The sequence below is a fragment of the Thunnus thynnus genome, chromosome 20 (genome assembly GCF_963924715.1).
Source record: "Thunnus thynnus chromosome 20, fThuThy2.1, whole genome shotgun sequence".
NCBI lineage: Eukaryota > Metazoa > Chordata > Actinopteri > Scombriformes > Scombridae > Thunnus > Thunnus thynnus.
The window spans coordinates 1627169-1654923 of NC_089536.1; the positions used below are offsets into that span (position 1 = coordinate 1627169).

The 27755-nt window shown below is 42.9% G+C and overlaps 1 protein-coding gene across 3 annotated transcripts; it reads left to right on the plus strand.

Annotated features, from left to right (window-relative positions):
• Positions 1-399: 399 nt before the first annotated feature.
• On the plus strand, positions 400-27668 carry LOC137172147 (scavenger receptor cysteine-rich type 1 protein M130-like). 3 transcript variants are annotated; one of them, XM_067576426.1, is made up of 17 exons: positions 407-655; positions 1296-1522; positions 2082-2236; positions 4275-5205; positions 5854-6159; positions 6254-6535; positions 19093-19398; positions 19493-19774; positions 20125-20421; positions 20516-20797; positions 21502-21807; positions 21902-22183; positions 24282-24587; positions 24682-24963; positions 25622-25948; positions 26586-26710; positions 26831-27668. In XM_067576426.1, exons 4-17 carry the CDS (start codon positions 5082-5084, stop codon positions 26948-26950), a joined length of 3627 nt encoding a protein of 1208 aa, XP_067432527.1. In that variant the 5' UTR covers positions 407-655; positions 1296-1522; positions 2082-2236; positions 4275-5081; the 3' UTR covers positions 26951-27668. The 3 variants fall into 3 exon arrangements, with proteins under 3 accessions (XP_067432529.1, XP_067432530.1, XP_067432527.1); XM_067576428.1 differs by lacking the exons at positions 25622-25948; positions 26586-26710; positions 26831-27668 and adding an exon at positions 25314-25596 and having other exon boundaries at positions 400-655; XM_067576429.1 differs by lacking the exons at positions 19093-19398; positions 19493-19774; positions 20125-20421; ... (4 more) ...; positions 24682-24963; positions 25622-25948 and adding exons at positions 7185-7490; positions 7585-7866; positions 13114-13419; ... (2 more) ...; positions 15953-16270; positions 16908-17237 and having other exon boundaries at positions 403-655.
• Positions 27669-27755: the final 87 nt, after the last annotated feature.

Consider the following 27755-nt stretch of genomic DNA (forward strand, 5'->3'; position numbering starts at 1 on the left):
TCAAAACTGTACTAGTTCTTACACATCTCAGTTTGCTTTTTAATGTAAATATGTGCACAGAGGGAATCAAAGTATTGGCTGAATCAACAGGATTGAACAGCATTAAAGGGCCTTCTCTAAACTTTCATTTTGTGCTGCAGGAGTGTGGGGGGGGGGACTTTTGAGGATTGTATATAAATTACATCAGCATAGTCCAAACCGGATAATAAGGTTGACTATTGACTATTATCTATAATATATAAACCATATTTCTGTAAAAGAAGGCCAGTTTTGCCTTTACAGACTTAGTTCATTAATATGTTTTTTGAAGTACAGCTTGTCATCAAGCTTTTTGTGCAACACCAATTGTTTTGGGTGATGAAGCCTGGCTGTTATTCTGGAGGACTGCAGGCGGCCTCTGCTGGGGGGTATTGCATAATACCAGCAAGAAAGCATCTTGTCTCAAACTGTTATCAGAGCGTTCTGTGTGCTCGTGACATTGAGAGTTCATTCTTCCAAAAACGATCAGCAAGAACGTTCTCCCCGACATCACGAGTCTGTTCTTTGCATTCTTGGGTTTGAGAAACACTCGTTATTAGCAGACAGAGACAGAGACGGACGGTCTACCTGGTCATGGATCACCTGCTGATGGTGTTGGTGTTGCTGTGGAGCTCAGGTAGGACTCTGCTTTAATGATGGATGTGTGAAAGATTCAAAACTCCTTTGTAAAAATACTGAATTTAAGTCAAAATCCTGCATCCAACTACTTCACTGAACATAAACTTTATCAGTAAAAAGTAGTGAAGTATCAGTTCAGTCCTGATAGTTTCACATCACTTCTTTTCACAGAGTTTAATGACTGATGTGTTTACATGTAAGCTGTAATAAGTTGAACTGTGATGACAAAAATGCATCCAGTCATCCAATTAAAACTAGTTTGTTTGACCATAAGGGAGTTACAGTAAGAAAGAGGAAGAATGAGTCTTGGCAGTCAGTGTAGTTATGTAATTCATGTCAGTGGGACAGATTTGTGTCGAGCCTTGAATGTGCAGAGACACATATACTCTAAGATACACACTTAACAACACACACACACACTTGTCTGAATGCATGCACATTCATCAGATTCACACAACAAGCACACAACAGATGCACACTGAAGCGAAGGCAGATGTATGGTGGATGTTGAATGGGGGTGAATCTCCAGTGTGATAGCTGTTGTGTAATCGCTCTGTAAATTTCCTGTTTGGGGTGTGTGTGTGTGTGTGTGTGTGTGTGTGTGTGTGTGTGTGTGTGTGTGGTGGTCATTGTTGCAGGGCTGAGAGGAGAGCGCTGAGGGAGACGCAACGCAGCGAGAGAGGAGAAGAAGAAGGGTTGGGACAAGAGAGGGAGGGAGGGAGGTCAAAACCAGAGATGTGGGAGCGGGAAGAGGAGGAGGAGAGGAGGTGAAGACAACTGATTTCAATGCAGAAGATGAAGGCAGCAGACAAGGAGCAAAGTCGGAGTGTTAAAAAGAGGATGAGAAATCTATAAATAAGTGAAGGTAAATGTTTTTAATGAGAGGTCAAGAGTGAAAAGAGAAAACTTCATGCTGATTTGGCTGATTAGCAGCGTGTCTGATAAACTCAAATGAACTTCGTGAGATTGACTCTTCAAAGGCTGAGGGAGTGAGTCAGATTACCCAGCGTGCATTGGGGGTTCTCATCATTTCCGCTATGACAGTATTTAAAACAGATGTTTTCTGCCCTTAAACTGTTATATTTTGGAAATAATTTAGAAAGAACATCCAGATAATCAGTCATCATGTCAAAATTCAATTTTTGCCTTGCTGTGGAGTTTACTTTATGCAATTACTTCACTAGAATGTTACAATTCCCATAATTTGCATTTAGAGCTACGCATGTTACTGAATGATGCTGTTTTACACAACATTTTCACATTATAGTGATGTTAGGCCATGCAATAGTGATTGATAATGTTAATGTGGGTCAGTAGAAGAGATGGAGCTCCTCATTAGGTTGAGACTACTGACTGCCAGGACATGTGCGTTCCACTTACACCCCCCCCGCTCCTCCCCGCCCACTTTCCCTCTGCTCTCCCAGTGGCCTCTGTATGATGTACGCTGTTACATCAGACCGAGGGCTGAGGGGCAGTGAACGAGGGGAAGTGAGACTACTAATGAAACACAGCTACAGACAGACGGTCTACCTGGTCATGGATCACCTGCTGACGGTGTTGGTGTTGCTGTGGAGCTCAGGTAGGACTCTGCTTTAATGATGGATGTGTGAAAGATTCAAAACTCCTCTGTAAAAAATACTGAATTTAAGTCAAAATCCTGCATTCAAAACTTCACTGAACATAAACTTTATCAGTAAAAAGTAGTGAAGTATCTTCAGTTCAGTCCTGATAGTTTCACATCACTTCTTTTCACTGAGTTTAATGACTGATGTGTTTACATGTAAGCTGTAATAAGTTGAACTGTGATGACAAAAATGCATCCAGTCATCCAATTAAAACAAGTTTGTTTCACTGAGTTTCTGGAAAAGCTGAGATCTAGAGATACAAGGTTTTCGCCTGACAACAGTGTTGAGTTTTGAATGTAAAATCTGTAAAGTAAGAGGTAACTGCAGCCGTCGGATACTGTGATGACGTAATGATTTATATTATGGGGACTTTAGGTATGTCCCCAAAAGGGAGAAATACAAGTACTCACACAGACACACACACACACAAACATTCCTATGTCACCAACAGGGGACTACTGGTCATTTTGTAGAAATAAATAGAAACGGAGACTTTAAATAGCACAGTGGTTATGTGATGTCATCACAGAGGATTTCTGGTTATTGAAGTCATTCTTAGCTGCTGTGTTGTATTAACTCTATATGAAACAGACTGTTGCACTAAAACAATTCTGGCTTATTTTCATAGTTTTGCTCATTATTTCTATCAGTAGTAACAACATTGTACTCAACAAGTTAATATCTGAAATCTGTGAACATGGTGACATCACTAAAAAGACGTCTGAAAGGTCAGAAACACGAGCGGTCAGACGATCAGACAGGAAACAAACCAACATGTTAGTTTTCCTTTAACTCTGTATGAAGCGTCTGTTGAGCTTGTGTTCATGTAGGCTGCATTAGAATAAGAGTTACAGCTGTGTGATTATGTTCTCTCATTCTTGTCTGCAGTCTTGTAAGTATGACTGAAACTTTAAATGTTTCAGCATTTAAACAAACAGTCTGACTCTATTCGAATAATAACACAGAGTTACAGAGAGAGGCTTTGATACTACTGGTAACTAAAAACACTGGTATTAGTATCATTTTCAAAATGCTGGTATTGATTTGAGATCTATGGGATCTTGTTACATTTTATCCACTTTTTAATGTGATTATCAAGTTGTTTAGAAGAATGGTTCTTAACTGGGATCTGAAGACCACCAGGGGTCCTTGAGAGGGCTGCAGGCCTCCCAGCAAAAGCACAAATAGATTAATATTATTTTTACAACACTAACTTCCGGGGAATGCATCTTCTTAGAGGATTCTTAGGGACAAAATCCTCTCAAACACATGTCTGTGGTCTATTGTGCATCTATGTTAGGTTGCCTGGTTTCTCAAAATCCCAACATTGCTGGATTTTTCTAGCTTTCATTTATGTCCATTGCTCACTTTTTGCTCCTGAATGTCTTACAAATTTCTGCTTCTTTTATAAATTGAACAAATAAATAAATAAGTAGTAAATAGTTATAATAAAATGCACAGTTATAATATTTTTTCATGATTAAACGAAGGTCATTTCAGTAGAGGCACTGGACATATGACAGTAGAATAGAAAGAATTTTGTTTTTGTAGGCAGAACATTTTACTGGCGTCATTAAGTTCTTTGAATATACAGTAGAGGCAAAACTCTGCTGCTGCACGACTGATGTTGCAATTGAACAACAAATTAGTTTTCACTAAAGGTCTTTGCTGGCGATAGCATCACTGCGCCGGTTACCTGTCAAATACAGCAGTGAATCAAGGGTCTTTTATTTGTTTTTAGAGAGAGTCTCCAGGTTTCCAAGCCACAGAGCAAACACCTTAGTCTGATGTGTTTTTAGCTCTGTTTTAATTGTCTGTAGCAAATTTGGTAAAACAAATGTAAAAGTCCGATTCTGGTCCACATATGTTGTAGTTCAATAATCTGTGTGTTTTCAGTGAGATGAACTCTGTGCTGCTGCAAAGCCTCACAATCTTTGTTCAGTTCACAGCTCTGCAAAAATATAAATATTAATTTTCTGATTTTCTCTGCAGGACTCCAGGCTGAAGATAAACACCAACCAACAGGTAAAAAGAGAGAATATATCTCATCTGGTCTGGGAACGCCTCTGATCCCCCAGGAGGAGCTGGAGGACGTTGCCCGCACCTCCATCAGTGATGGACAATGAATCCACTTTGGTTTATGAACAAATACCCTCAAAACTAATAACTAATAAAATATGCAAATGTTAGCATTAAAAAGTGAAAATAACATCATCACTGTCTGCTGTCATCATGTATTGTTAAATACAGGTGTGTTCAGGACTATCAGTGGTTGAAATATGGTGGTAATTTTCTATTTCATGTGCATTACTTGTTCTCTCTCTCTTCATCAGACTACATGAATGACCATGTCTAATGAAATGTTTATTACCGTCACACAGACACAAAGCATTAGCAGGATGGCTCAGGTATTCACACTACAAGAGAAAGCAGGAGTAGTAGTAGTTTTGAGATATAAAGTAACGTATGTATATGATATTTAATCATTCACATTAACACAGTGTAAACAGACCAGTTTGCTACTCTGTCGGCTCAGTATCAACATAATGATCAGATGTACTGACTTCAGAATAGTGATCAGTTCCATTTTTAATGAAACTCACTTTATTCTTTTACTGATGACTCTCTTCTTTCTGTTCAGAGCATGTCAGGTTGGTGGGAGGAGCCAGTCGCTGTGCAGGTACACTGGAGGTGAAACAGGGAGAGTGGAGACCAGTGACTGACGCTGACTGGACCCTGAAGGAAGCAGCTGCAGTTTGCAGAGATCTGGACTGTGGCTCTGCTGTTTCAACAGGAAGCATGAATGAGACCTCAGAGAGATCTGTTTGGTGGATCAATCCTGACTGTGTTCAGTCTGGATTTGCACTGAGTGACTGTGTATCATCAAATTTCTCTTCCTACATTGTGGAGCTCACCTGCTCAGGTAAGTCTATCAGTGAAATCATCTATGACTAATATTTTTCCTTCCTCTGTCACAGTGATAGTCGTGGTTTCCATCAGAATTAACTGTAAACTTATCCAGGATGACGGCATCCTAAAGGGTAGAGAAGTTAGTTTGTTCTTGGAGGCTCATTGCTTCAAACTAAGTCACATCCACCTTACAAGCAACAGTTACATACATACAGTTCACTGTAGTCTGAGCTGACGTCTGATAGCATGAGCTGCTACTACTGAAAGCAATAATCTGACAGAGGAAAACAGGAGGAGTCTAATTCAGATTAGCTGTAGCTTCATCCATTATTCTACTGTGAACAGAGTTATGAGGGGGCGTGACTACCTTATAACAGAGAGACGCCTCCTTTTACAGTTGTACATATTTATTTCTGGTATCATGCATTGCCGTCCACCACAGTGTCATTCTTCATGTTACCACTAGATGGAGCCTGAGCAAGACATTTTCAAATCCTACAAATAGCTTGAAATATTTTCTGTACATAAAGACTTGAGTCAGGGTATGGATGCGCTCTCTCTTTTTTTTACCAATTGTTACTTTCAAATTCAGAAAATCATTCATTGGTATGAATGATATAGTTAAATATCCCCAAAACTAATGATGGTTCTCTCTCTCCAGACTCTGTCAGGCTGGTGAATGGGACTAGTCTGTGTTCAGGCAGACTGGAGGTGAAGTCTGAGCAGTCGTGGTCCTCAGTGTGTGAAGCTGACTTCAACCTGCAGGATGCAGAGGTGGTCTGTAGGGAGCTCGGCTGTGGGGCTCCTTTAGTCCTCCAGGGGGCGCTCTATGGAGAAGTGGAGGCTCCAATGTGGACCAAAGAGTTCCAGTGTGGAGGCCATGAGTCTGCTCTCCTGGACTGTGGAAGATCAGACTCAGCTAGAAGCACCTGCTCACTTTGCAAAGCTGTTGGACTCACCTGCTCAGGTAGAAGAGGAGCTGCAGCTTTGATTTGGCTTCATTTCTGTTCTAATGAAACTCACTTTATTCTTTTACTGATGACTCTCTTGTTTCTGTTCAGAGCATGTCAGGTTGGTGGGAGGAGCCAGTCGCTGTGCAGGTACACTGGAGGTGAAACAGGGAGAGTGGAGACCAGTGAGTGACGCTGACTGGACCCTGAAGGAAGCAGCTGCAGTTTGCAGAGATCTGGACTGTGGCTCTGCTGTTTCAACAGGAAGCATGAATGAGACCTCAGAGAGATCTGTTTGGTGGATCAATCCTGACTGTGTTCAGTCTGGATTTGCACTGAGTGACTGTGTATCATCAAATTTCTCTTCCTACATTGTGGAGCTCACCTGCTCAGGTAAGTCTATCAGTGAAATCATCTATGACTAATATTTTTCCTTCCTCTGTCACAGTGATAGTCGTGGTTTCCATCAGAATTAACTGTAAACTTATCCAGGATGACGGCATCCTAAAGGGTAGAGAAGTTAGTTTGTTCCTGGAGGCTCATTGCTTCAAACTAAGTCACATCCACCTTACAAGCAACAGTTACATACATACAGTTCGCTGTAGTCTGAGCTGAGGTCTGATAGCATGAGCTGCTACTACTGAAAGCAATAATCCGACAGAGGAAAACAGGAGGAGTCTAATTCAGATAAGCTGTAGCTTCATCCATTATTCTACTGTGAACAGAGTTATGAGGGGGCGTGACTACCTTATAACAGAGAGACGCCTCCTTTTACAGTTGTACATATTTATTTCTGGTATCATGCATTGCCGTCCACCACAGTGTCATTCTTCATGTTACCACTAGATGGAGCCTGAGCAAGACATTTTCAAATCCTACAAATAGCTTGAAATATTTTCTGTACATAAAGATTTGATTCAGGGTATGGATGCGCTCTCTCTCTTTTTTTACCAATTGTTACTTTCAAATTCAGAAAATCATTCATTGGTATGAATGATATAGTTAAATATCCCCAAAACTAATGATGGTTCTCTCTCTCCAGACTCTGTCAGGCTGGTGAATGGGACTAGTCTGTGTTCAGGCAGACTGGAGGTGAAGTCTGAGCAGTCGTGGTCCTCAGTGTGTGAAGCTGACTTTGACCAGCAGGATGCAGAGGTGGTCTGTAGGGAGCTCGGCTGTGGGGATCCTTTAGTCCTCCAGGGGGCGCTCTATGGAGAAGTGGAGGCTCCGATGTGGACCAAAGAGTTCCAGTGTGGAGGCCATGAGTCTGCTCTCCTGGACTGTGGAAGATCAGACTCAGCTAGAAGCACCTGCTCACCTGGCAAAGCTGTTGGACTCACCTGCTCAGGTAGAAGAGGAGCTGCAGCTTTGATTTGGCTTCATTTCTGTTCTAATGAAACTCACTTTATTCTTTTACTCATGACTCTCTTATTTCTGTTCAGAGCCTGTCAGGTTGGTGGGAGGAGCCAGTCGCTGTGCAGGTATACTGGAGGTGAAAAAGGGAGAGTGGAGACCAGTGAGTTACCATGACTGGACCCTGAAGGCAGCAGCTGCAGTTTGCAGAGATCTGGACTGTGGCTCTGCTGTTTCAACAAGCATAAATGAGACCTCACAGAGACCTATTTGGTGGATCAGCTCTGACTGTTTTCATTCTGGATCTTCTGCACTGAGTGACTGTGCATTATCAGATTTCTCCTCTGACATTTTGGAGCTTACCTGCTCAGGTAAGTCTATCAGTGACATCATCTATGACTAATATTTTTCTTTCCTCTGTCACAGTGATAATCGTGGTTTCCTTTGGACTGAACTGTTAACGTATCCAGGATGATGGCATCCTAAATGGTAAAGAAGTTAGCTTGTTTCTGGAGGCTCATTGCTTCAGACTGAGACAACCTGCACTTTTAAACAACCTGCTGTGGTTCACCGACACAACCTGCAGCTCTCCTGAGCAGCTCAGTCACATCCACCTTACAAGCAACAACTACATTACAAATGAAAACTTGTGTGGATGTCAGAGAGGCTGCTGTTTGTTGTCCGCCTGTTCTACAGAGGTGGAATCATCCACATCTCCATCTTCCTCATGGTTAACTTGCCATCAAACAGCTGAAATCCCAGACTGTACAACTCCTTGAAGCAGACTTCATTCTTCTGGCCAGCAACAGGATGTAATTCAAGTACAACAGGAGAAAAAGCTGCTTTATGAACTTCCTTTTGGTGCAAAGGCGCAAACAACAGCAAGAGCTGTTCTTCCTGTGACACATAGTCACAATGAGGTGACCCTCTTGCTCTGTGGGGAGAACTCCAACACAGCAGCACTCAGCAGGGGGCTCATGAGTATCCCCACTGTTGTATTTGAGGATGATTGGTAGAGTGAGTGGGAAGGATGAACTAGCAAGCAGGCATCAAATTTTCATAATAAAAAAAACATATTCAGACTGGCCACAAAAAGGAGAAACAATTTTAATTTGGTTCATCACCTGCAGATATTTAGTGGAAAAAACCTTCACAGTCCACAAAATACTGTCCCTTCTCCATTTTCCTGGATAGGGAAAAACAGACCAACTCGTTTGCTGTCTTCCAAAACCTTTTAAACCCTTTCACTTGGCGTATGTGGCCAATCGGGGAGGGTCTCTGGAATTAGTGTCACTTTGACCTAGGTGGTATTAATCTCCCCTCATATGGAGCTAAACGGTATTCAATTGTATTTTGACAAAAATATTAATCAAGTTTACCGTCTGAAGAGGCATAATCAAAAATACATATTGTTTATGACTGGTTAACGTTACAGCAGGACAAAATACCCACAAAGACATTTTAAAGGGGAAGTGCAATCCTTCTTAAAGGGTCAAGCAGGTCAGGGAAATCCCCCTACAGAAAGTCTGTGTGAGCAAAAAGACTAAACACAAGTGAACAAGCATCCCTCAAACATCACAAGTTCATGGCTCATATAAATATTGATCAGATGAGTGAGAAGACTGTGCACCTTCCTCTCAGCATACATAAGAACACTGGCTCAATTACATATTTGTAATGGAGAAAGTAGGCGCCATGACATTTCTCACCCTCTTTCCATTTGGCTGACACATCTCAGGTAACCTTGACAAATAGTCTGCATAAGGTTTTTCTTGCCTGAACAATGCTCAGTGTTGTACTGGTATAGCTGGAAGGCTAGACACCACCACAGGATCCAGGCATTCTGATGTTGCATTGAGTGCATTCATTTCAGGGCTCGGTGGTGAGTCTGCAGCTGGAATTCCCTTCCCAGGAGGTAGTAGTGCAAGGACTCAATTGCCCGCTTAATAGCCAGACTCTCTTTTTCGGTGGTAGAATACTTCTTCTCCTGGTCAAACAGCTCTCTACTCGGGTACAAGATGGGCTTCTCCTGGCCTGGTTCTCCTTGTGCCAGGGCAGCCACCAGTCCAACACCTAATGCATCCACTCACCTTAAAAGTCTGATCACAATCCCCTGACCTTTGCAGTCTGGATGTACTGGAGTTTTTTGTGAGGTCAGTTAATGGAGCTGCTAATGTAGCACAATGAGGGATGAACCTTCTTTACCGCCTAATTCTCCCAGGAATGACCTTAGTTGCTTCTTGATTTCAGGTTTCTGGATCATCTCCATGGTCTTCACCTTCTCCACCTGTACAACTGGGCTCTCAAGGTTGCTGAGGATAGGGCTTTGACATCTAACACACTCTCTGTTTTTGTCGTGCCGATGCTGTCATCTACTCTACCTTGGTTCCTCCCTGGACTAATTCATCATCAAGATTGGGTAAAGGTTCCAGACCTCTAATCATAAATCTGGTGACTACCATACATGTACAGTCCTCTGATGTTTGTTGAACGACATTGTCTAGAATAAGCAAGTCATCTCCTAGGATAACATCATAAGCAAGACTATCCAACATGCCCACAGTTGGCATAAAAGCTTGGCCCTCAATCTCAAGCATCGCATTAGCAGTGGGGTAGTCCTGGCTGCCACCATACATACAAGTAATACTCACAACCTTTTCACAATTAGCCACAGTATTGCTGACCAAATTTGTTTTTACCAGTGTTTAGGTACTACCAGTGTCTGCTTTTAACACTTTACTATTAATGGTTATATTGGTTATATGTTTATGTCTGAATGGAGGTTCACCATGTACCATTTCCTGCTCTGATCTGGGTACTGAACACATTTCAACAGCTTTGGTGGTTCGTAAAGCACACATTGAAGCCTTGTGGCCAGGTTGCTGACAATAGAAACAAATTAATTCACTTTTTGGCTATGACTATGTGGACCTTTTTCCAACCCCGCTGTCTGTATTACCAAAGTCTGTTGTATTTGGTGGTCTATACTCCTCATACCTAGGTTTCATTGTAGACACCTTTTTCTTGATGAGATCCCAGTGTGCTGCCATGTACTGCTCTGCCAACCCAGTCTTTGGACTATGCTCCCTCACCCAGGTACGGACATCTGGCTGAAGTACTCGCTGATACTGCTCCAAAATGATTATCTTGCCAATCTGGTGATTAATACAGCTGTCTGGACGTTGCTTGTACAGTCCCTTCAGTCAGTTGTAGTTATCTCGTACTGTCTCCCGTGTTGGAACAATGGTGCTGAAGAACATTTGTCGATAAGCTTCCTCTGTGACATTGTATTTGGTTAGCACTGCTGCTTTAGTGGCTTCATAGGACTCTGCCTGCTCTTCATTCATACCAGCATATGCTTCAAGGGCCCTTCTAGCCAATAAGGTGTCTACCTGGGCAGCCCATTCTTCCTGCCTCCACCTCAGGTCCTGGCTATCCTCTCAAATTGCACAAAGAAGCTCTCTGCATCTTCACCTTTTCTGAAGTCAGGGATTTTCAGCTCTGAAACCTGGGAGGGTTGAGCTCAGTTGGGTGGTTTATCAGGTAGTTGATTCTGTATGAGGGGCTGTAATGGTAGAGCAGGATGTTGATAAGGTTAGGTTGATAAGGTGTTGAGTCTTTTGTCTTAGCTGGAAGGCTGCAGGCCTGAGTGTGGAAGTGTTAGTTGTTCAGACTTGGGAACAGCAGGTGTTGGAAGAGGATAGTGTAGACTAGGCTGTTCTTCTGACATCCAGTCTTGTACAGTCTTGACTGCATCTAGTCTTTCAGCTGTCTCATCTGTTCAAACAACATCTCTTCAGTACATTTAGAGTGGCACATGAAGTCCCTCATCTCTTCCATGAAGCTAGCATCTTGGGGTACTCACTGTAACCACTTTTGGTTGAACTACTGGTACTTCATGGACTGGTTCAGTGGCTCCTGGAGAACAACTGTCGCGTGAGTCTTGAAAGGAAGCAATGGCCCCCTTTAGCAGAGGCTCAAACTCCATGCTCCTCTCAGCCCTGTCATTTTCTTGGCTCCCCTGTTGAACTGGGTTATGCCTGGTGAACCAGACTCATCCACACTCTTCATCTGGTCTGTTTCCTTCACTGGTTTCCACTTCACAAAGGCGTACCATCCCACCACTGCCACCAAATGTTGTACTTGTGGATGGTTGATAGTGTGAGTGGGAAGTACAGACCAGCAAGCAGGCGTTGATTTTTCAGAATAGTAAAGATTATTCAGACCAACCACAAAAAGGAGAAACAAATAAAGGCCCTCCTCCATTTTCCCAGAGAGGGAAAACAGACTAATAGATTTACTGTCTTCCAAAACCTTTTATATCCTGTCACCTGCTATTTATGGCCAGTCAGGGAGGGTCTCTGGAATTAGTGCCACTTTGACCCAGGTGGCATTAATCTCCCCTAATTTGGAGCTAAATGGTATTCAATTGTATTTGATTGAGAAAAAAAGACACAAGTGAGCAAGCATTTCTCAAACATTGCAAGTTCATGGCTCATATAAATATTGATCAGATGAGCGATAAGTGACAGGAATGCATACCTTCCTCTCAGCATACATACCAACACTGACTAAACAAGAACTTGGGATGGGATTACATATTGGAAATGGAGAAAGTAGGCTCCATGGCACCCACACTCACCCCACACCTCTCATACTGAGCAACTCCAGAAAAGCAACTCCGTTCCTCCTCCCGCACCAGCTCCAGCTCCTTCCACACCAGAGAAGTGATGTTACACAACCCTAGAACCAGTTTACGGTGCTGTGGTTGTGGAAATGCTGACTTTGAATATGAGACAAAGTGCTATTTGAATAGAAGACTTAACACAACAAATTAAAACAAGCTTCAGTGTAAATGGCCTGCTTACTGTCAAGATATCAATTTTTATTAAACATCTAGATGAGTCTGAATAGATGTAGGTCAAACCCAGCAAACTGGAGTGACACAGAGAATTTGCAGGTAAAATAGTGACATTAATTGCAATTAAAATTGCATGTCGAAGTGCAGCAGCAACAGTAACAATAGCTACGAGATTTGATTCAGCCCATCTAAGATAAAGCAGAGACAAAACATCAGTTGTCACATGATTGGCTAAACAGCCTAGCCAATTAGATCTGCTGTAGTGGCTCCAAGGAAGCTGATTAGTCAGGATTTGAATTTCACACTCTTTCTTCCTCACAAAACTCAGTGTACAAAGCCATTTTACCAAACATTACCATGCAATAAACCTGTCAAAACTCTTACACCTCAGAGCATGTAAAATTTAGCTTGCAAGCCTGCAACTGGATGCTCAGACTTGAAACGAAAAGTTTGCAGGCAGAAACCTGAAAGTTTACAAAACTTAGATTACAAGAACACAACACTGTTCTCAAACACACCTTTTTACATGATATAATATTCCATAATCCCTGTGGTTGGTGGGTCCACAGAGCAGCTCCATGTTGCTTTGTCAGGCTGTGCCTGACCAGGTCTAGCCACCAGAGACTCCCCATTGGGCTCCAAGAGGGGACCTCATGAGATTTGTTATATTTTGTTTGCAAAGTGATGTGTTACATTTGTTATAGTATATAAGGTGATGAATAAAATCAGTATTAAACTATACATGTTCTCTCTCCAGACTCTGTCAGGCTGGTGAATGGGACTAGTCTGTGTTCAGGCAGACTGGAGGTGAAGTCTGAGCAGTCGTGGTCCTCAGTGTGTGAAGCTGACTTTGACCAGCAGGATGCAGAGGTGGTCTGTAGGGAGCTCGGCTGTGGGGAACCTTCAGTCCTCCAGGGGGCGCTCTATGGAGAAGTGGAGGCTCCGATGTGGACCAAAGAGTTCCAGTGTGGAGGCCATGAGTCTGCTCTCCTGGACTGTGGAAGATCAGACTCAGCTAGAAGCACCTGCTCACCTGGCAAAGCTGTTGGACTCACCTGCTCAGGTAGAAGAGGAGCTGCAGCTTTGATTTGGCTTCATTTCTGTTCTAATGAAACTCACTTTATTCTTTTACTGATGACTCTCTTGTTTCTCTTCAGAGCCTTTCAAGTTGGTGGGAGGAGCCAGTCGGTGTGAAGGTATACTGGAGGTGAAAATGGAAGAGTGGAGACCAGTGAGATCCACTGACTGGACCCTGAAGGCAGCAGCTACAATTTGTCAAGAGCTGGACTGTGGCTTTGCTGTTTCAGTGGATGTGATAAATGATCCCTCTTACAATTCTTTTTGGTCGTTTGATCTTGACTGTGTTGATTCTGGATCTGCACTGAGGGACTGTTTATCACCATATTCCTATTCTTACCACGTCACGGTGCTCAACTGCTCAGGTAAGTCTATCAGTGACATCATCTATGACAGTAATATTTTCCTTCCTCTGTCACAGTACTGTAAACTTATCCAGGATGACAGCATCCTAAAGGTTAGAGAAGTTAGCTTGTCCCTGGAGGCTCATTTGTTTATTTGATAGGGACAGAGCGCATTAATGAACATCAGTATACAATACAAGATGTAAACATGCGTGAGATAGCAAAAAATGCCAATTTACATCTGTAGTCCCTAGGCAGGTAACAAAAACAGAAACAGTTTAAATAACAACACGTAAATACAAATATACAAATACACAGCATAAAAAGACAAAAAACATTGTAGCTCTAGTTTGCCTTGAGCCATTGTTTTCTGATGGAATATGTGGGGCACCCCCTTATTGCAAGTGGTAGGCCATTCCAATATTTACTTCCCTTTAATAATAGTGCAGTTTGTCCAAATGTGGTGTGTCTAAATAGCATCACAGAGTCCCCTCTAGTGGTGGCCCTGGTCCTATTGCCACTGTCAGCCGTCTGTTTAATGAATTCATTTAAGGGAGGTGGGGCAAGCCCATGCAAAGCCTTATACATAAAACAAGCATATTTTAAGTTTTTAAAGTTCTCAAAACTTTGTGAAAAAAATCATTGTGTGTAAAAACATCCTGGCAGCATTACTGTCAAAAATGGACTGATTTGCTTACATTTTTGTAAATTAAATTTTACTGCATTTGACAACTTTTTCATCTGACTTTTAAAGGTTCATGTTGAGCCTGATTTGACCCCAAGATACTTGAACTTATTTACACTGTCAAGCTCCTCCCTTTTCAAGAGCACAGTAGAATGTGTCACCTTTACTGGTTGCTTTGTAAACATCATGCACACTGTTTTTTAGTGTTCAAATACAGGCATGATTAAGTAATCAAGTCCTGGACATGAGTCGTTGCAGATGTAAGAATTAAGGAGGCTTCTTGGATACCTTTTGCACATGTAAAAAGTGATATGTAAGTAGGTTATGCTACATTAAGGGAGCCACAAATTAAGTTGAGGTAGCTTACGGCACAATAGTGAGCTAAAGCTAATGCCATGTTAACATTTTTGAGTTGCCAATATGATCTTAATTCTGTCCACCTTTGATGTCATCTGTTCTGGGGTTCATACAGATTCATAGATTAGATGTTGAAGAGGTTATTCGGTGCTGTGAAGCCATAGGTGTGAAGTCTGTAGTCAGTCTAGATCTCCTAGCTAGCAACTTTATAGCTGTCAACAGTCACACTACTGACTGACCAACCTAGTCAATTAGATTTGCTATAGCGACTCCAAGGAAACTGATTGGTCAGAATTTAAATTTCTTGCTCTTTCCTTCTTACAAACCTCGGTGTACATAATCATTTTACCAAACATTACCATGCAGTAAACATGTCAAAACTCTCTTGCCTCACAGTGTGTGAAAGTGAGCTTGCAAGCCTGCAACTGGATGCTCAGACTTGAAAATTTGTAGGTGGAAACTTAAAAGTTTATAATACTAAAATTACAGATACAAAACCCTGTACTCAAGCACACCTTTTTAAATGATATAACATTCCATAATCACCGTGGGTGGTGGGTCCACAGAGCAGCTCCATGTTGCTTCTTTGGGCTGTGCCTGACCAGGGCCATGGGCCAAGGCCCAGCTACTAGACTCCCCAGGAGGGGACCTCCTGAGACGTATTATATTTGTTATAGTATATAAGATGGTAAACAAAGATCAGTTTTAAATTGTAAATCCTCTCTCTCTCCAGACTCTGTCAGGCTGGTGAATGGGACTAGTCTGTGTTCAGGCAGACTGGAGGTGAAGTCTGAGCAGTCGTGGTCCTCAGTGTGTGAAGCTGACTTTGACCAGCAGGATGCAGAGGTGGTCTGTAGGGAGCTCGGCTGTGGGGAACCTTCAGTCCTCCAGGGGGCGCTCTATGGAGAAGTGGAGGCTCCAATGTGGACCAAAGAGTTCCAGTGTGGAGGCAATGAGTCTGCTCTCCTGGACTGTGGAAGATCAGACTCAGCTAGAAGCACCTGCTCACCTGGCAAAGCTGTTGGACTCACCTGCTCAGGTAGAAGAGGAGCTGCAGCTTTGATTTGGCTTCATTTCTGTTCTAATGAAACTCACTTTATTCTTATACTGATGACTCTCTTGTTTCTGTTCAGAGCCTGTCAGGTTGGTGGGAGGAGCCAGTCGCTGTGCAGGTAGACTGGAGGTATACCTGCACAGCAACTGGCTGCACAGCAAGAGTGGAGACCTGGGAGAGTGGAGAGCAGTGGATGACACTTACTGGATCCCAGAGGAAGCACCTGTTGTGTGTAGAGATCTGGACTGTGGCTCTGCTGTTTCTACAGAATGGAGAAATTACCCCAGATACTTATCTTCATGGAAGATCAATCCTGACTGTGTTCAGTCTGGATCTGCACTGAGGGAATGTGCAGTATCAGATTACTCTTCCTCCATCGTGGAGCTCATTTGCTCAGGTAAGCCCATCAGTGACATCATCTATGACAGTAATATTTTCCTTCCTCTGTCACAGTGATAGTCGCTGGTTTCCATTGGACTGAACTGTAAACTTATCCAGGATGACAGCATCCTAAAGGGTAGAGAAGTTAGCTTGTCATTGCTTCAAACTGAGACAATCTGCACCTTTAATCAACCTGCTGTGGTTCACTCACACACCCTGCAGTTCTCCTGAGCAGCTCAGTCACATCCACCTTATAAGCAACAACTACATTACAAATTAATACAGTTGTTGCTTTCTGCATAAACAAATAAGGAACTCTTTACTAACAAGTTCAATATATCAACTTAAAAGCTGATGATATGTCAGTGTTGTGTTCACTACTTGTTTCTGTTGTGCGTGCAGTGTTGTATGAATGTCTTATTAACATGTTGATCAGCTGTTTTCTGTCTGATCTGAAGGCAGCTGAGGATGTTAATCTGTTTCCTCCTCTGCTCTCTGACTCCTCTGTATTACACATGAATGTAGGAGTTCTCTGTGTTGTGTGATCACCTCTCACTGATCAACGTTCATTTATTTGAATAAACAAATGAGGAGAAAACAACATTCAGCTTCTCACAGAGGAACTAGGATTCATCATCTCTCTGTGTTTACAGACCTGCTGGTTCAGCCAATCATCTCTGTGTCTTCTACCATGGACGGGGTCTCCGAGGCCCAGCAGCAGGGGTTTCAGGTGCGCCGGGGCACCAACTTCACCATCAGCTGCTCCATCCAGCCTCAGTACCCAGGAGGCTCCTTCCAGCTCACCTTCACCTCCTCCAACAAGGCACACAACTACACCCAGCCAGCTGTCAATCACTCTGCTGACTTCCTGTTTCCTGCTGCAGACCCCGCCCACCAAGGAAGCTACAGCTGTGTTTATGGCGTCTATGTTTTTTCTCATAACTTCTCCTCTGAGAGCCATCTGCTGTCTCTCACTGTCACAGGTAAGCTGAAGCAGAGTGTGAAGCTCAGTGGAACTGAGACGTCACACTGAATTTGTTTCCATGTTTGTAAAACATGATAAAAAGTCATCAGGCAGCAGGACCGACCCAGCGACCTACAGAGAGCTGAGGCAGAATCTGATGAAGGAACTGTAAACTGTTTCCTTCCCGGCTTCTTTAATGTTATTGAACCATAACAACTGTGTTGTAGTGAAAAGTAAAAGACAGCAAACGAGTCAGTGAAGCCAGATAAGCACTATAATGATAATAAACAGGACTTTACATGATGAGCTGAATGTCATCAGGAGAACTCAGAGCTTCACCAGGATCACATTTGATTTAACTGCATGTAAAGATGTTGATTGTTAACAATCAATTGAATCATTTCAACCAGACAGGAGCTTTAAGGAGACAATCAGCAGATTTTCAATTATCAACTGAACTGACGTTAAAAATACCTCAGGTTTAATATTTTAGTACCAGTTTCAATTCAGAACCAGGTTTCAGGGGGCATCTCTACCTCAGACCAGCATTAACAATTACAGTTCGCTGTAGTCTGAGCTGAGGTCTGATAGCATGAGATGCTACTACTGAAAGCAATAATCCGACAGAGGAAAACAGGAGGAGTCTAATTCAGATTAGCTGTAGCTTCATCCATTATTCTACTGTGAACAGAGTTATGAGGGGGCGTGACTACCTTATAACAGAGAGACGCCTCCTTTTAAAGTTGTACATATTTATTTCTGGTATCATGCATTGCCGTCCACCACAGTGTCATTCTTCATGTTACCACTAGATGGAGCTTGAACAAGACATTTTCAAATCCTACAAATAGCTTGAAATATTTTCTGTACATAAAGACTTGAGTCAGGGTATGGATGCGCTCTCTCTCTTTTTTTACCAATTGTTACTTTCAAATTCAGAAAATCATTCATTGGTATGAATGATATAGTTAAATATCCCCAAAACTAATGATGGTTCTCTCTCTCCAGACTCTGTCAGGCTGGTGAATGGGACTAGTCTGTGTTCAGGCAGACTGGAGGTGAAGTCTGAGCAGTCGTGGTCCTCAGTGTGTGAAGCTGACTTCAACCTGCAGGATGCAGAGGTGGTCTGTAGGGAGCTCGGCTGTGGGGCTCCTTCAGTCCTCCAGGGGGCGCTCTATGGAGAAGTAGAGGCTCCGATGTGGACCAAGGAGTTCCAGTGTGGAGGCCATGAGTCTGCTCTCCTGGACTGTGGAAGATCAGACTCAGCTAGAAGCACCTGCTCACCTGGCAAAGCTGTTGGACTCACCTGCTCAGGTAGAAGAGGAGCTGCAGCTTTGATTTGGCTTCATTTCTGTTCTAATGAAACTCACTTTATTCTTTTACTGATGACTCTCTTGTTTCTGATCTATTGAATCTCACTTTATCCTTTTATTGATGTAGTCCACCTACTCAGTTCTAATTTTACGGTATATTATGGCATACGTCTTGACATCTGATAACATCTGTGCATGGGAGGTGAATTGTTGAGGATCTACTACAATGTACAACTAGGATATGTCTATAGTAGCTAACGACTTCGAGCATGTGACTCTGATTAGGGTGCAAAGAGGCCTATAGTTAGCTTATTTTATAGCTATACACTTATTGTGAGCTTAAAACTAACATGTGTATACTTATTTTTTACCTCATGAATCACATTTCTATCAAACATGAACAAATACCAAACCACAAAGATTTGAATGTAATAAATGAAAAAAATATTCATTACAGGACACAAAGAAAATAAGTGAAATGATACCTGTGGTTTTGTAAATCAGTTTGTAAATCAGTTTATGGTACCGTGTTGTCGGCGCGGTTGTCCCCTCTCTCATCAGACTCTGTCAGGCTGGTGAATGGGAATAGTCTGTGTTCAGGCAGACTGGAGGTGAAGTCTGAGCAGTCGTGGTCCTCAGTGTGTGAAGCTGACTTTGACCAGCAGGATGCAGAGGTGGTCTGTAGGGAGCTCGGCTGTGGGGCTCCTTCAGTCCTCCAGGGGGCGCTCTATGGAGAAGTGGAGGCTCCAATGTGGACCAAAGAGTTCCAGTGTGGAGGCCATGAGTCTGCTCTCCTGGACTGTGGAAGATCAGACTCAGTTAGAAGCACCTGCTCACCTGACAAAGCTGTTGGACTCACCTGCTCAGGTAGAAGAGGAGCTGCAGCTTTGATTTGGCTTAATTTCTGTTCTAATGAAACTCACTTTATTCTTTTACTGATGACTCTCTTGTTTCTGTTCAGAGCCTGTCAGGTTGGTGGCAGAAGCCAGTCGCTGTGCAGGTACACTGGAGGTGAAACAGGGAGAGTGGAGACCAGTGAGTTACTATGACTGGACCCTGAAGGAAGCAGCTGCCGCCTGCAGAGATCTCGACTGTGGCTCTGTTGTTTCAACAGGAAGCAGATATGAGCCCTCAGACGTATCCATATGGTGGATCAAACCTGACTGTCTTCATTCTGGATTTACACTGAGGGACTGTGCATTATCAAGTTCCTCTAAATCCATCGTGGAGCTCACCTGCTCAGGTAAGTCCATGAGTGACATCATCTGGATTTTCAGAGTTGAAAGATAAAGTTTGCAGACAGAAACCCAAAAGTTTCTAATACTACGATAACATATACAAAACCTTGTTCTTAATCACACCTTTTTACATGATATAATATTCCATAATCCCTGTGGGTGGTGGGTCCACAAAGCTGATCCATGTTGCCTCTTCAGGCTGTGTCTGACCTGGCCCCGTGGGCCAAGCCCCGACCACAGGGGACTCCCCAGCCAGGCTCCAGGAGGGAACCTACTGAGATGTATTATATTTGTTATAGTATATAAGATGTTAAACAAAGATCAGTATTAAATATTAAATCTTCTCTCTCTCCAGACTCTGTCAGGCTGGTGAATGGGACTAGTCTGTGTTCAGGCAGACTGGAGGTGAAGTCTGAGCAGTCGTGGTCCTCAGTGTGTGAAGCTGACTTTGACCAGCAGGATGCAGAGGTGGTCTGTAGGGAGCTTGGCTGTGGGGCTCCTTCAGTCCTTCAGGGGGCGCTCTATGGAGAAGTGGAGGCTCCAATGTGGACCAAAGAGTTCCAGTGTGGAGGCCATGAGTCTGCTCTCCTGGACTGTGGAAGATCAGACTCAGCTAGAAGCACCTGCTCACCTGTTGGACTCACCTGCTCAGGTAGAAGAGGAGCTGCAGCTTTGATTTGGCTTCATTTCTGTTCTAATGAAACTCACTTTATTCTTTTACTGATGACTCTCTTGTTTCTGTTCAGAGCCTGTCAGGTTGGTGGGAGGAGCCAGTCGCTGTGCAGGTACACTGGAGGTGAAACAAGGAGAATGGAGACCAGTGAAGTACTCTGACTGGACCCTGAAGGAAGCAGCTGCAGCTTGCAGACACCTGGACTGTGGATTTGCTGTTTCAATGGAAAGGAGAAATGAGCCCTCACACAGATCTGTATGGTGGATCAGTCATGACTGTGTTCATTCTGGATCTGCGGTGAGGGACTGTTTATCATCAGATTCTTCTTCCTCTACCGTGGAGCTCACCTGCTCAGGTAAATTCATCAGTGACATCATCTATGACAGTAATATTTTCCTTCCTCTGTCACAGTGATAATCGGTGGTTTTCCTCTGCACTCAACTGTAAACTTATCCAGGATGACGGCATCCTAATGGGTAGAGAAGTTAGTGTGTTTCTGTTCCTTGTTCAAATCAAATATGAAGTGTTTGGACCACAACTTCACAAAACTATCTTTGTTAAAGTGAACACGTCTGTAGATTACACTACATTAAAGGAGCTATAAATTGAGGTAAATTAGCTTACAGCACAATAGTGAGCTAAAGCTAATAGCATGTTAACATTTTTGAGTTGCCAGTATAGTCTTAATTCTGTCCACCTTTGATGTCATCTGTTCTTGGGTTCCGCAACCGGATGTTCAGGCTTAAAATGCAAAAGGCAGAAACCTGTCAGTTTACAAAACTTATATTACAGGTACAAACCCTGTTCCCAAGCACACCTTTTTACATGATATAATATTCCATAATCCCTGTGGGTGGTGGGTCCACAGAGCAGCTCCATGTTGCTTCTTCGGGCTGTGCCTGACCAGGCCCCATGGGCCAAGGCCCGGCCACCAGTGACTCCCTGACCAGGCTTCAGGAGGGGACCTACTGAGATGTATTATATTTGATATATTATATTTGTTACAGTATATAAGATTGTAAATAAAGGTCAGTATTAAATTGTGAATCCTCTCTCCAGATTCTGTAAGATTGGTGAATGGGACTAGTCTGTGTTCAGGCAGACTGGAGGTGAAGTCTGAGCAGTCGTGGTCCTCAGTGTGTGAAGCTGACTTTGACCAGCAGGATGCAGAGGTGGTCTGTAGGGAGCTCGGCTGTGGGGCTCATTTAGTCCTCCAGGGGGCACTCTATGGAGAAGTGGAGGCTCCAATGTGGACCAAAGAGTTCCAGTGTGGAGGCAATGAGTCTGCTCTCCTGGACTGTGGAAGATCAGACTCAGCTAGAAGCACCTGCTCACCTGACAAAGCTGTTGGACTCACCTGCTCAGGTAGAAGAGGAGCTGCAGCTTTGATTTGGCTTCATTTCTGTTCTAATGAAACTCACTTTATTCTTTTACTGATGACTCTGTTGTTTCTGTTCAGAGAATGTCAGGTTGGTGGGAGGAGCCAGTCGCTGTGCAGGTACACTGGAGGTGAAACATGGGGAGTGGAGACCAGTGCATTACGCCGTCTGGACCCTAAAGGAAGCAGCTGTATTTTGTAGTGCTCTGCACTGTGGCTCTGCTATTTCAACGGAAAGGAGAAATGAGCCCTCACGCAGATATGTATGGTGGATTGATCATGACTGTGTTCATTCTGGATCTGCACTGAGGGACTGTTTATCATCAGAATCTTCTTCCTCCATTGTGGAGCTCACCTGCTCAGGTAATCAGTGACATCATCTATGACAGTAATATTTTCCTTCCTCTCTCACAGTGATAGTCGGTGGTTGCCATTCGACTGAACTTTAAACTTATCCAGGACGACGGCATCCTAAAGGGTAGAGAAGTTAGCTTGTTCCTGGAGGCTCATTGCTTCAAACTGAGACAATCTGCACCTTTCAGCAACCTGCTGTAGTTCACTCACACACCCTGCAGCTCTCCTGAGAGTTTGGAAGAGGCCAGGTTTCCTCTGATGAGGCACCACGCAGCAAGAATGATGAGCCTGTTTGGTTCCACAAACGTATGTGAGCAAACCTTTTCATTGATGACTCTCAACAAAAGCCAACTGAGAACCAAGTTGACAGATAACCAGGCTTGGAATTAAGTCATTTTTAGGGCAAGGCCACTTTGGCCTTTGATAAATACAAATTTATTGGGGCATCACAGCCAAAATGTAGGACACCAAGGTCAAAACCAATGGTGCAATAACAATAAGTAATAATTACATTGTATGAAGACAAAACAGTATACAATCAACAATTAGGAGTCAGCGTATTGAAAAACAGTACTGAGTTCATGAAAACTGTACAGTGCATGTTTGACTTTGCCACAAAATGCGGTCTGACTTTTAAAAAATGTAAATAATTAATTATATTAATTGTTATTGTTATATTTTAATGATAAAATAAAGTCTATAAATAGGCAAGGGTGATCAAAATTAATCTGAACATGTTTTGAGACCCATGCAACTATTAGCATTTGAGTCTGAGATCATAGGAGCAACTGAAAAAGTAGCGACCCATCAGATCTCACATCAAGTTATAAACTCTATGTACGTTCTCAGTTAGCTAACACTATGCAGCAACGGTTAACTGCTGAGAACATTTTTGACCGGTTATGCATGTCAGTCTATAGGCTAATTTGCATACAACTCCGCTAACGGCTTGTTCACAACATAAGATCTTTTTCAATGGCTAAAATACCGGTGTAAAACCGTGTGTTGCATTATGGTTTATGGTTGTAGCATTAATGTTGCTAGGCTAGTTTGTAGTGAGTGTGTTAGAGTCAGTCAACCCTAAAGTGTTTCATTAGTCTAGTTTAACCTTCAAGAGTTTCTGAAGGATCGCGTTACCTGTTTTTCTGCCACAGTGGAAACAAATTCATGACGAGTGAAAACGAGTCCAAAGCAAAGCAAAGCAACACACATTAATACTTACACTGTACAGTGTTTAGCTGCCTGTGCTTATAACATAATGTTAACTGTTAGCTAATATTAGCGAGTGGGTTAGCTGTTTATGTTTACTTGAAGTTAAACGTATATTTGTGGGAGTGGGAGAAATCTTGCGCTGCTGTTGATGTCCAGCGTGATGATGGAGACACTGGGAAACGTTTATTTGCTGCGTCACATGTAGTTTTAAATGAGGAAAGCTGCAACTTTCTTTTAAGGGCACTAGGGCCAGTTCAAAACAGGGCATGCCAAACTGGCCATGTGGGTATTACGGCCACCATTACGGTCACACTCCGGGCACATCCACGGCACTGGCCGTTTGGCCATGGTATAATTCCTGCCCTGAACTCTGTGATGTTCTTCGCATCTCAACAAGACTTGTTCCTGACCTGCCAGCTATTTTTCATACCAATGCGCAACATCACTTCTCCCTTTGAGTGAACTACTGTTCCCATCATTGGTGAGTTAGAACTGTATGACACATTATCATAGTATCAAAAGTGTCAAAAGTCTGTGTGAGAGTTTTCTTGCCTCGCAATGTGTGAAAGTGAGCTTGCAAACCTGCAACTGGATGCTCAGACTGAATTATGCGGGCAGAAACCTAAAAATTCATAATACTAAGATTACAGGTACAAAACCTTGTTCTCAAACACACCTTTTTACATGATATAATATTCCATAATCCCTGTGGGTGGTGGGTCCACAGAGCAGCTCCATGTTGCTTCTTTGGTCTGTGCCTGACCAGGCCCCATGGGCCAAGGCCCAGCTACAAGACTCCCCAGGAGGGGACCTCCTGAGATGTATTATATTTGTTATAGTATATAAGGTGGTAAATAAAGACCAGTATTAAATATTAAATCCTCTCTCTCTCCAGACGCTGTCAGGCTGGTGAATGGGACTAGTCTGTGTTCAGGCAGACTGGAGGTGAAGTCTGAGCAGTCGTGGTCCTCAGTGTGTGAAGCTGACTTTGACCAGCAGGATGCAGAGGTGGTCTGTAGGGAGCTCGGCTGTGGGGCTCCTTCAGTCCTCCAGGGGGCGCTCTATGGAGAAGTGGAGGCTCCAATGTGGACCAAAGAGTTCCAGTGTGGAGGCCATGAGTCTGCTCTCCTGGACTGTGGAAGATCAGACTCAGTTAGAAGCACCTGCTCACCTGACAAAGCTGTTGGACTCACCTGCTCAGGTAGAAGAGGAGCTGCAGCTTTGATTTGGCTTAATTTCTGTTCTAATGAAACTCACTTTATTCTTTTACTGATGACTCTCTTGTTTCTGTTCAGAGCCTGTCAGGTTGGTGGCAGAAGCCAGTCGCTGTGCAGGTACACTGGAGGTGAAACAGGGAGAGTGGAGACCAGTGAGTTACTATGACTGGACCCTGAAGGAAGCAGCTGCCGCCTGCAGAGATCTCGACTGTGGCTCTGTTGTTTCAACAGGAAGCAGATATGAGCCCTCAGACGTATCCATATGGTGGATCAAACCTGACTGTCTTCATTCTGGATTTACACTGAGGGACTGTGCATTATCAAGTTCCTCTAAATCCATCGTGGAGCTCACCTGCTCAGGTAAGTCCATGAGTGACATCATCTGGATTTTCAGAGTTGAAAGATAAAGTTTGCAGACAGACACCTAAAAGTTTCTAATACTACGATTACATATACAAAACCTTGTTCTTAATCACACCTTTTTACATGATATAATATTCCATAATCCCTGTGGGTGGTGGGTCCACAAAGCTGATCCATGTTGCCTCTTCAGGCTGTGTCTGACCTGGCCCCGTGGGCCAAGGCCCGGCCACAGGGGACTCCCCAGCCAGGCTCCAGGAGGGAACCTACTGAGATGTATTGTATTTGTTATAGTATATAAGATGGTAAACAAAGATCAGTATTAAATATTAAATCTTCTCTCTCTCCAGACTCTGTCAGGCTGGTGAATGGGACTAGTCTGTGTTCACTACTTGTTTCTGTTGTGCATGCAGTGTTGTATGAATGTCTTATTAACATGCAGCTGTTTTCTGTCTGATCTGAAGGCAGCTGAGGATGTTAATCTGTTTCCTCCTCTGCTCTCTGACTCCTCTGTATTACACATGAATGTAGGAGTTCTCTGTGTTGTGTGATCACCTCACTGATCACCATCATTTATTTGAATAAACAAATGAGGAGAAAAAACAACATTCAGCTTCTCACAGAGGAAGAAGGATTCATCATCTCTCTGTGTTTACAGTCCTGCTGGTTCAGCCAATCATCTCTGTGTCTTCTACCATGGACGGGGTCTCCGAGGTCCAGCAGCAGGGGTTTCAGGTGCATCGGGGCACCAACTTCACCATCAGCTGCTCCATCCAGCCTCAGTACCCAGGAGGCTCCTTCCACCTCATCTTCACCTCCTCCACGGCATACATCTACACCCAGCCAGCTGTCAATCACTCTGCTGACTTCCTGTTTCCTGCTGCAGACCCCGCCCACCAAGGAAACTACAGCTGTATTTATGAAGTCGATGTTTTTGATCATAACTTCTCCTCTAAGAGCCATCTGCTGTCTCTCACTGTCACAGGTAAGCTGAAGCAGAGTGTGAAGCTCAGTGGAACTGAGACGTCACACTGACTTTGTTTCCATGTTTGTAAAACATGATAAAAAGTCATCAGGCAGCAGGACCGACCCAGCGACCTACAGAGAGCTGAGGCAGAATCTGATGAAGGAACTGTAAACTGTTTCCTTCCCGGCTTCTTTAATGTTATTGAACCATAACAACTGTGTTGTAGTGAAAAGTAAAAGACAGCAAACGAGTCAGTGAAGCCAGATAAGCACTATAATGATAATAAACAGGACTTTACATGATGAGCTGAATGTCATCAGGAGAACTCAGAGCTTCACCAGGATCACATTTGATTTAACTGCATGTAAAGATGTTGATTGGTAACAATCAGTTGAATCATTTCAACCAGACAGGAGCTTTAAGGAGACAATCAGCAGACTTTCATTCATTCTTTCAAACCGGCTGTAAACACATGAGTTGTTTTTGTCCAACATCATCAGCATACAGAGGAGATCAGATGAACTTATAATCAACAAGCTGCTTCACACTTCAGTGATTTTAGGAGATTTAACGTCACTAAAGTTTCTGTTTGATGGGAGCTGTTGTTCTCATGATGTCATGTGATCTAATGTGATGACTGAATGTGTCTCGTCAGATCCAACAGTTCATATCATCAGAGATCCAGATGAGACACATTCCAGAAAAGTTTTTATCATCACGCTGGTCGTCCTGCTGGTGACTCCGCTGTTGTTCATCACTGCCATCTATTTCATCCGGAAGGTACTGAACACATGTTTGTTGTTTAGAGGACTGGTTGAAATGAAGCACTCAGCCTGTTTATATTGAACTGAAGAGAGGACTGATGCAGTAACTTAGATCTGTGTTGTCATGTCTCTCCAGGCCAGCAGGGGGCAGAAGTCAGGCCCACAGGAGAACATTGAGCTGGATTCTTATAACCTCGGTGTTTCCAGAGCTGAAGGAGAGCCGGCTGAAGAGGAAGGAGCTCAGGGAGCAGAGTAGGACCTCCAAGGAGTCACAAACCCACTGAAGAAGAAAATCATCTTTGGTTTCATCTCTCCTCTCAGTCTCAGCCAGGTTTTTGCAGCCCAGTACGGCACCAGCACCAACGCTCAGTGCCACAACAGGAAGTAGTGAGACCTTTATTAAGACCAGTAGAAGAAGAGCAGAGAGGAGATCTGATTGGACCATTTGTACCATAATTATCTGTATATAGTTATATTTTATCATTATTAACTTCTCTCTTTTTTTACTTAAAGTACTTAAAAATATTAATGAATCCAGAGTTTTATGGTCTCATCTGGATAAATGTTGAGTCAACAAATCATTTAAAAATCCATCCAGATGTTTGATAGTTTATATATTTTTTCTTCACTGTCTTTTATATACTATATACTACTTATTCAGCTGAAATGTGTTATTGCTTTTTATTTAAATATTTGCTTTTTGAGTTAATGAAACTGAATAAAAGAAAAAGTTATTGAGTGAAATCAAATGTTTTATCTTTGTTTTGCTGTTTTCAAGAAAAAATTCTGATGTTCGACAGAATTTAAAGCACATGTGTTTCTGCTGAATGTTCACTCATTTATTGTATGTGACAGTTTCATGCTAATAAATCTGTTTCTAATATATAAATAACACTTTTACACTTGGTTTCATTTTGAAAGTAAGACCCCCAAAAGGAATTAAGATTTTCATGATATTCTGGTCAGTTTAGTGCACCTCTCCCTCTCTACACTGAAAATCAAATTATGCAATTATTTATTTGTGACAATAAATGAAAGACAAGAGTAACAAAAGTCATTGT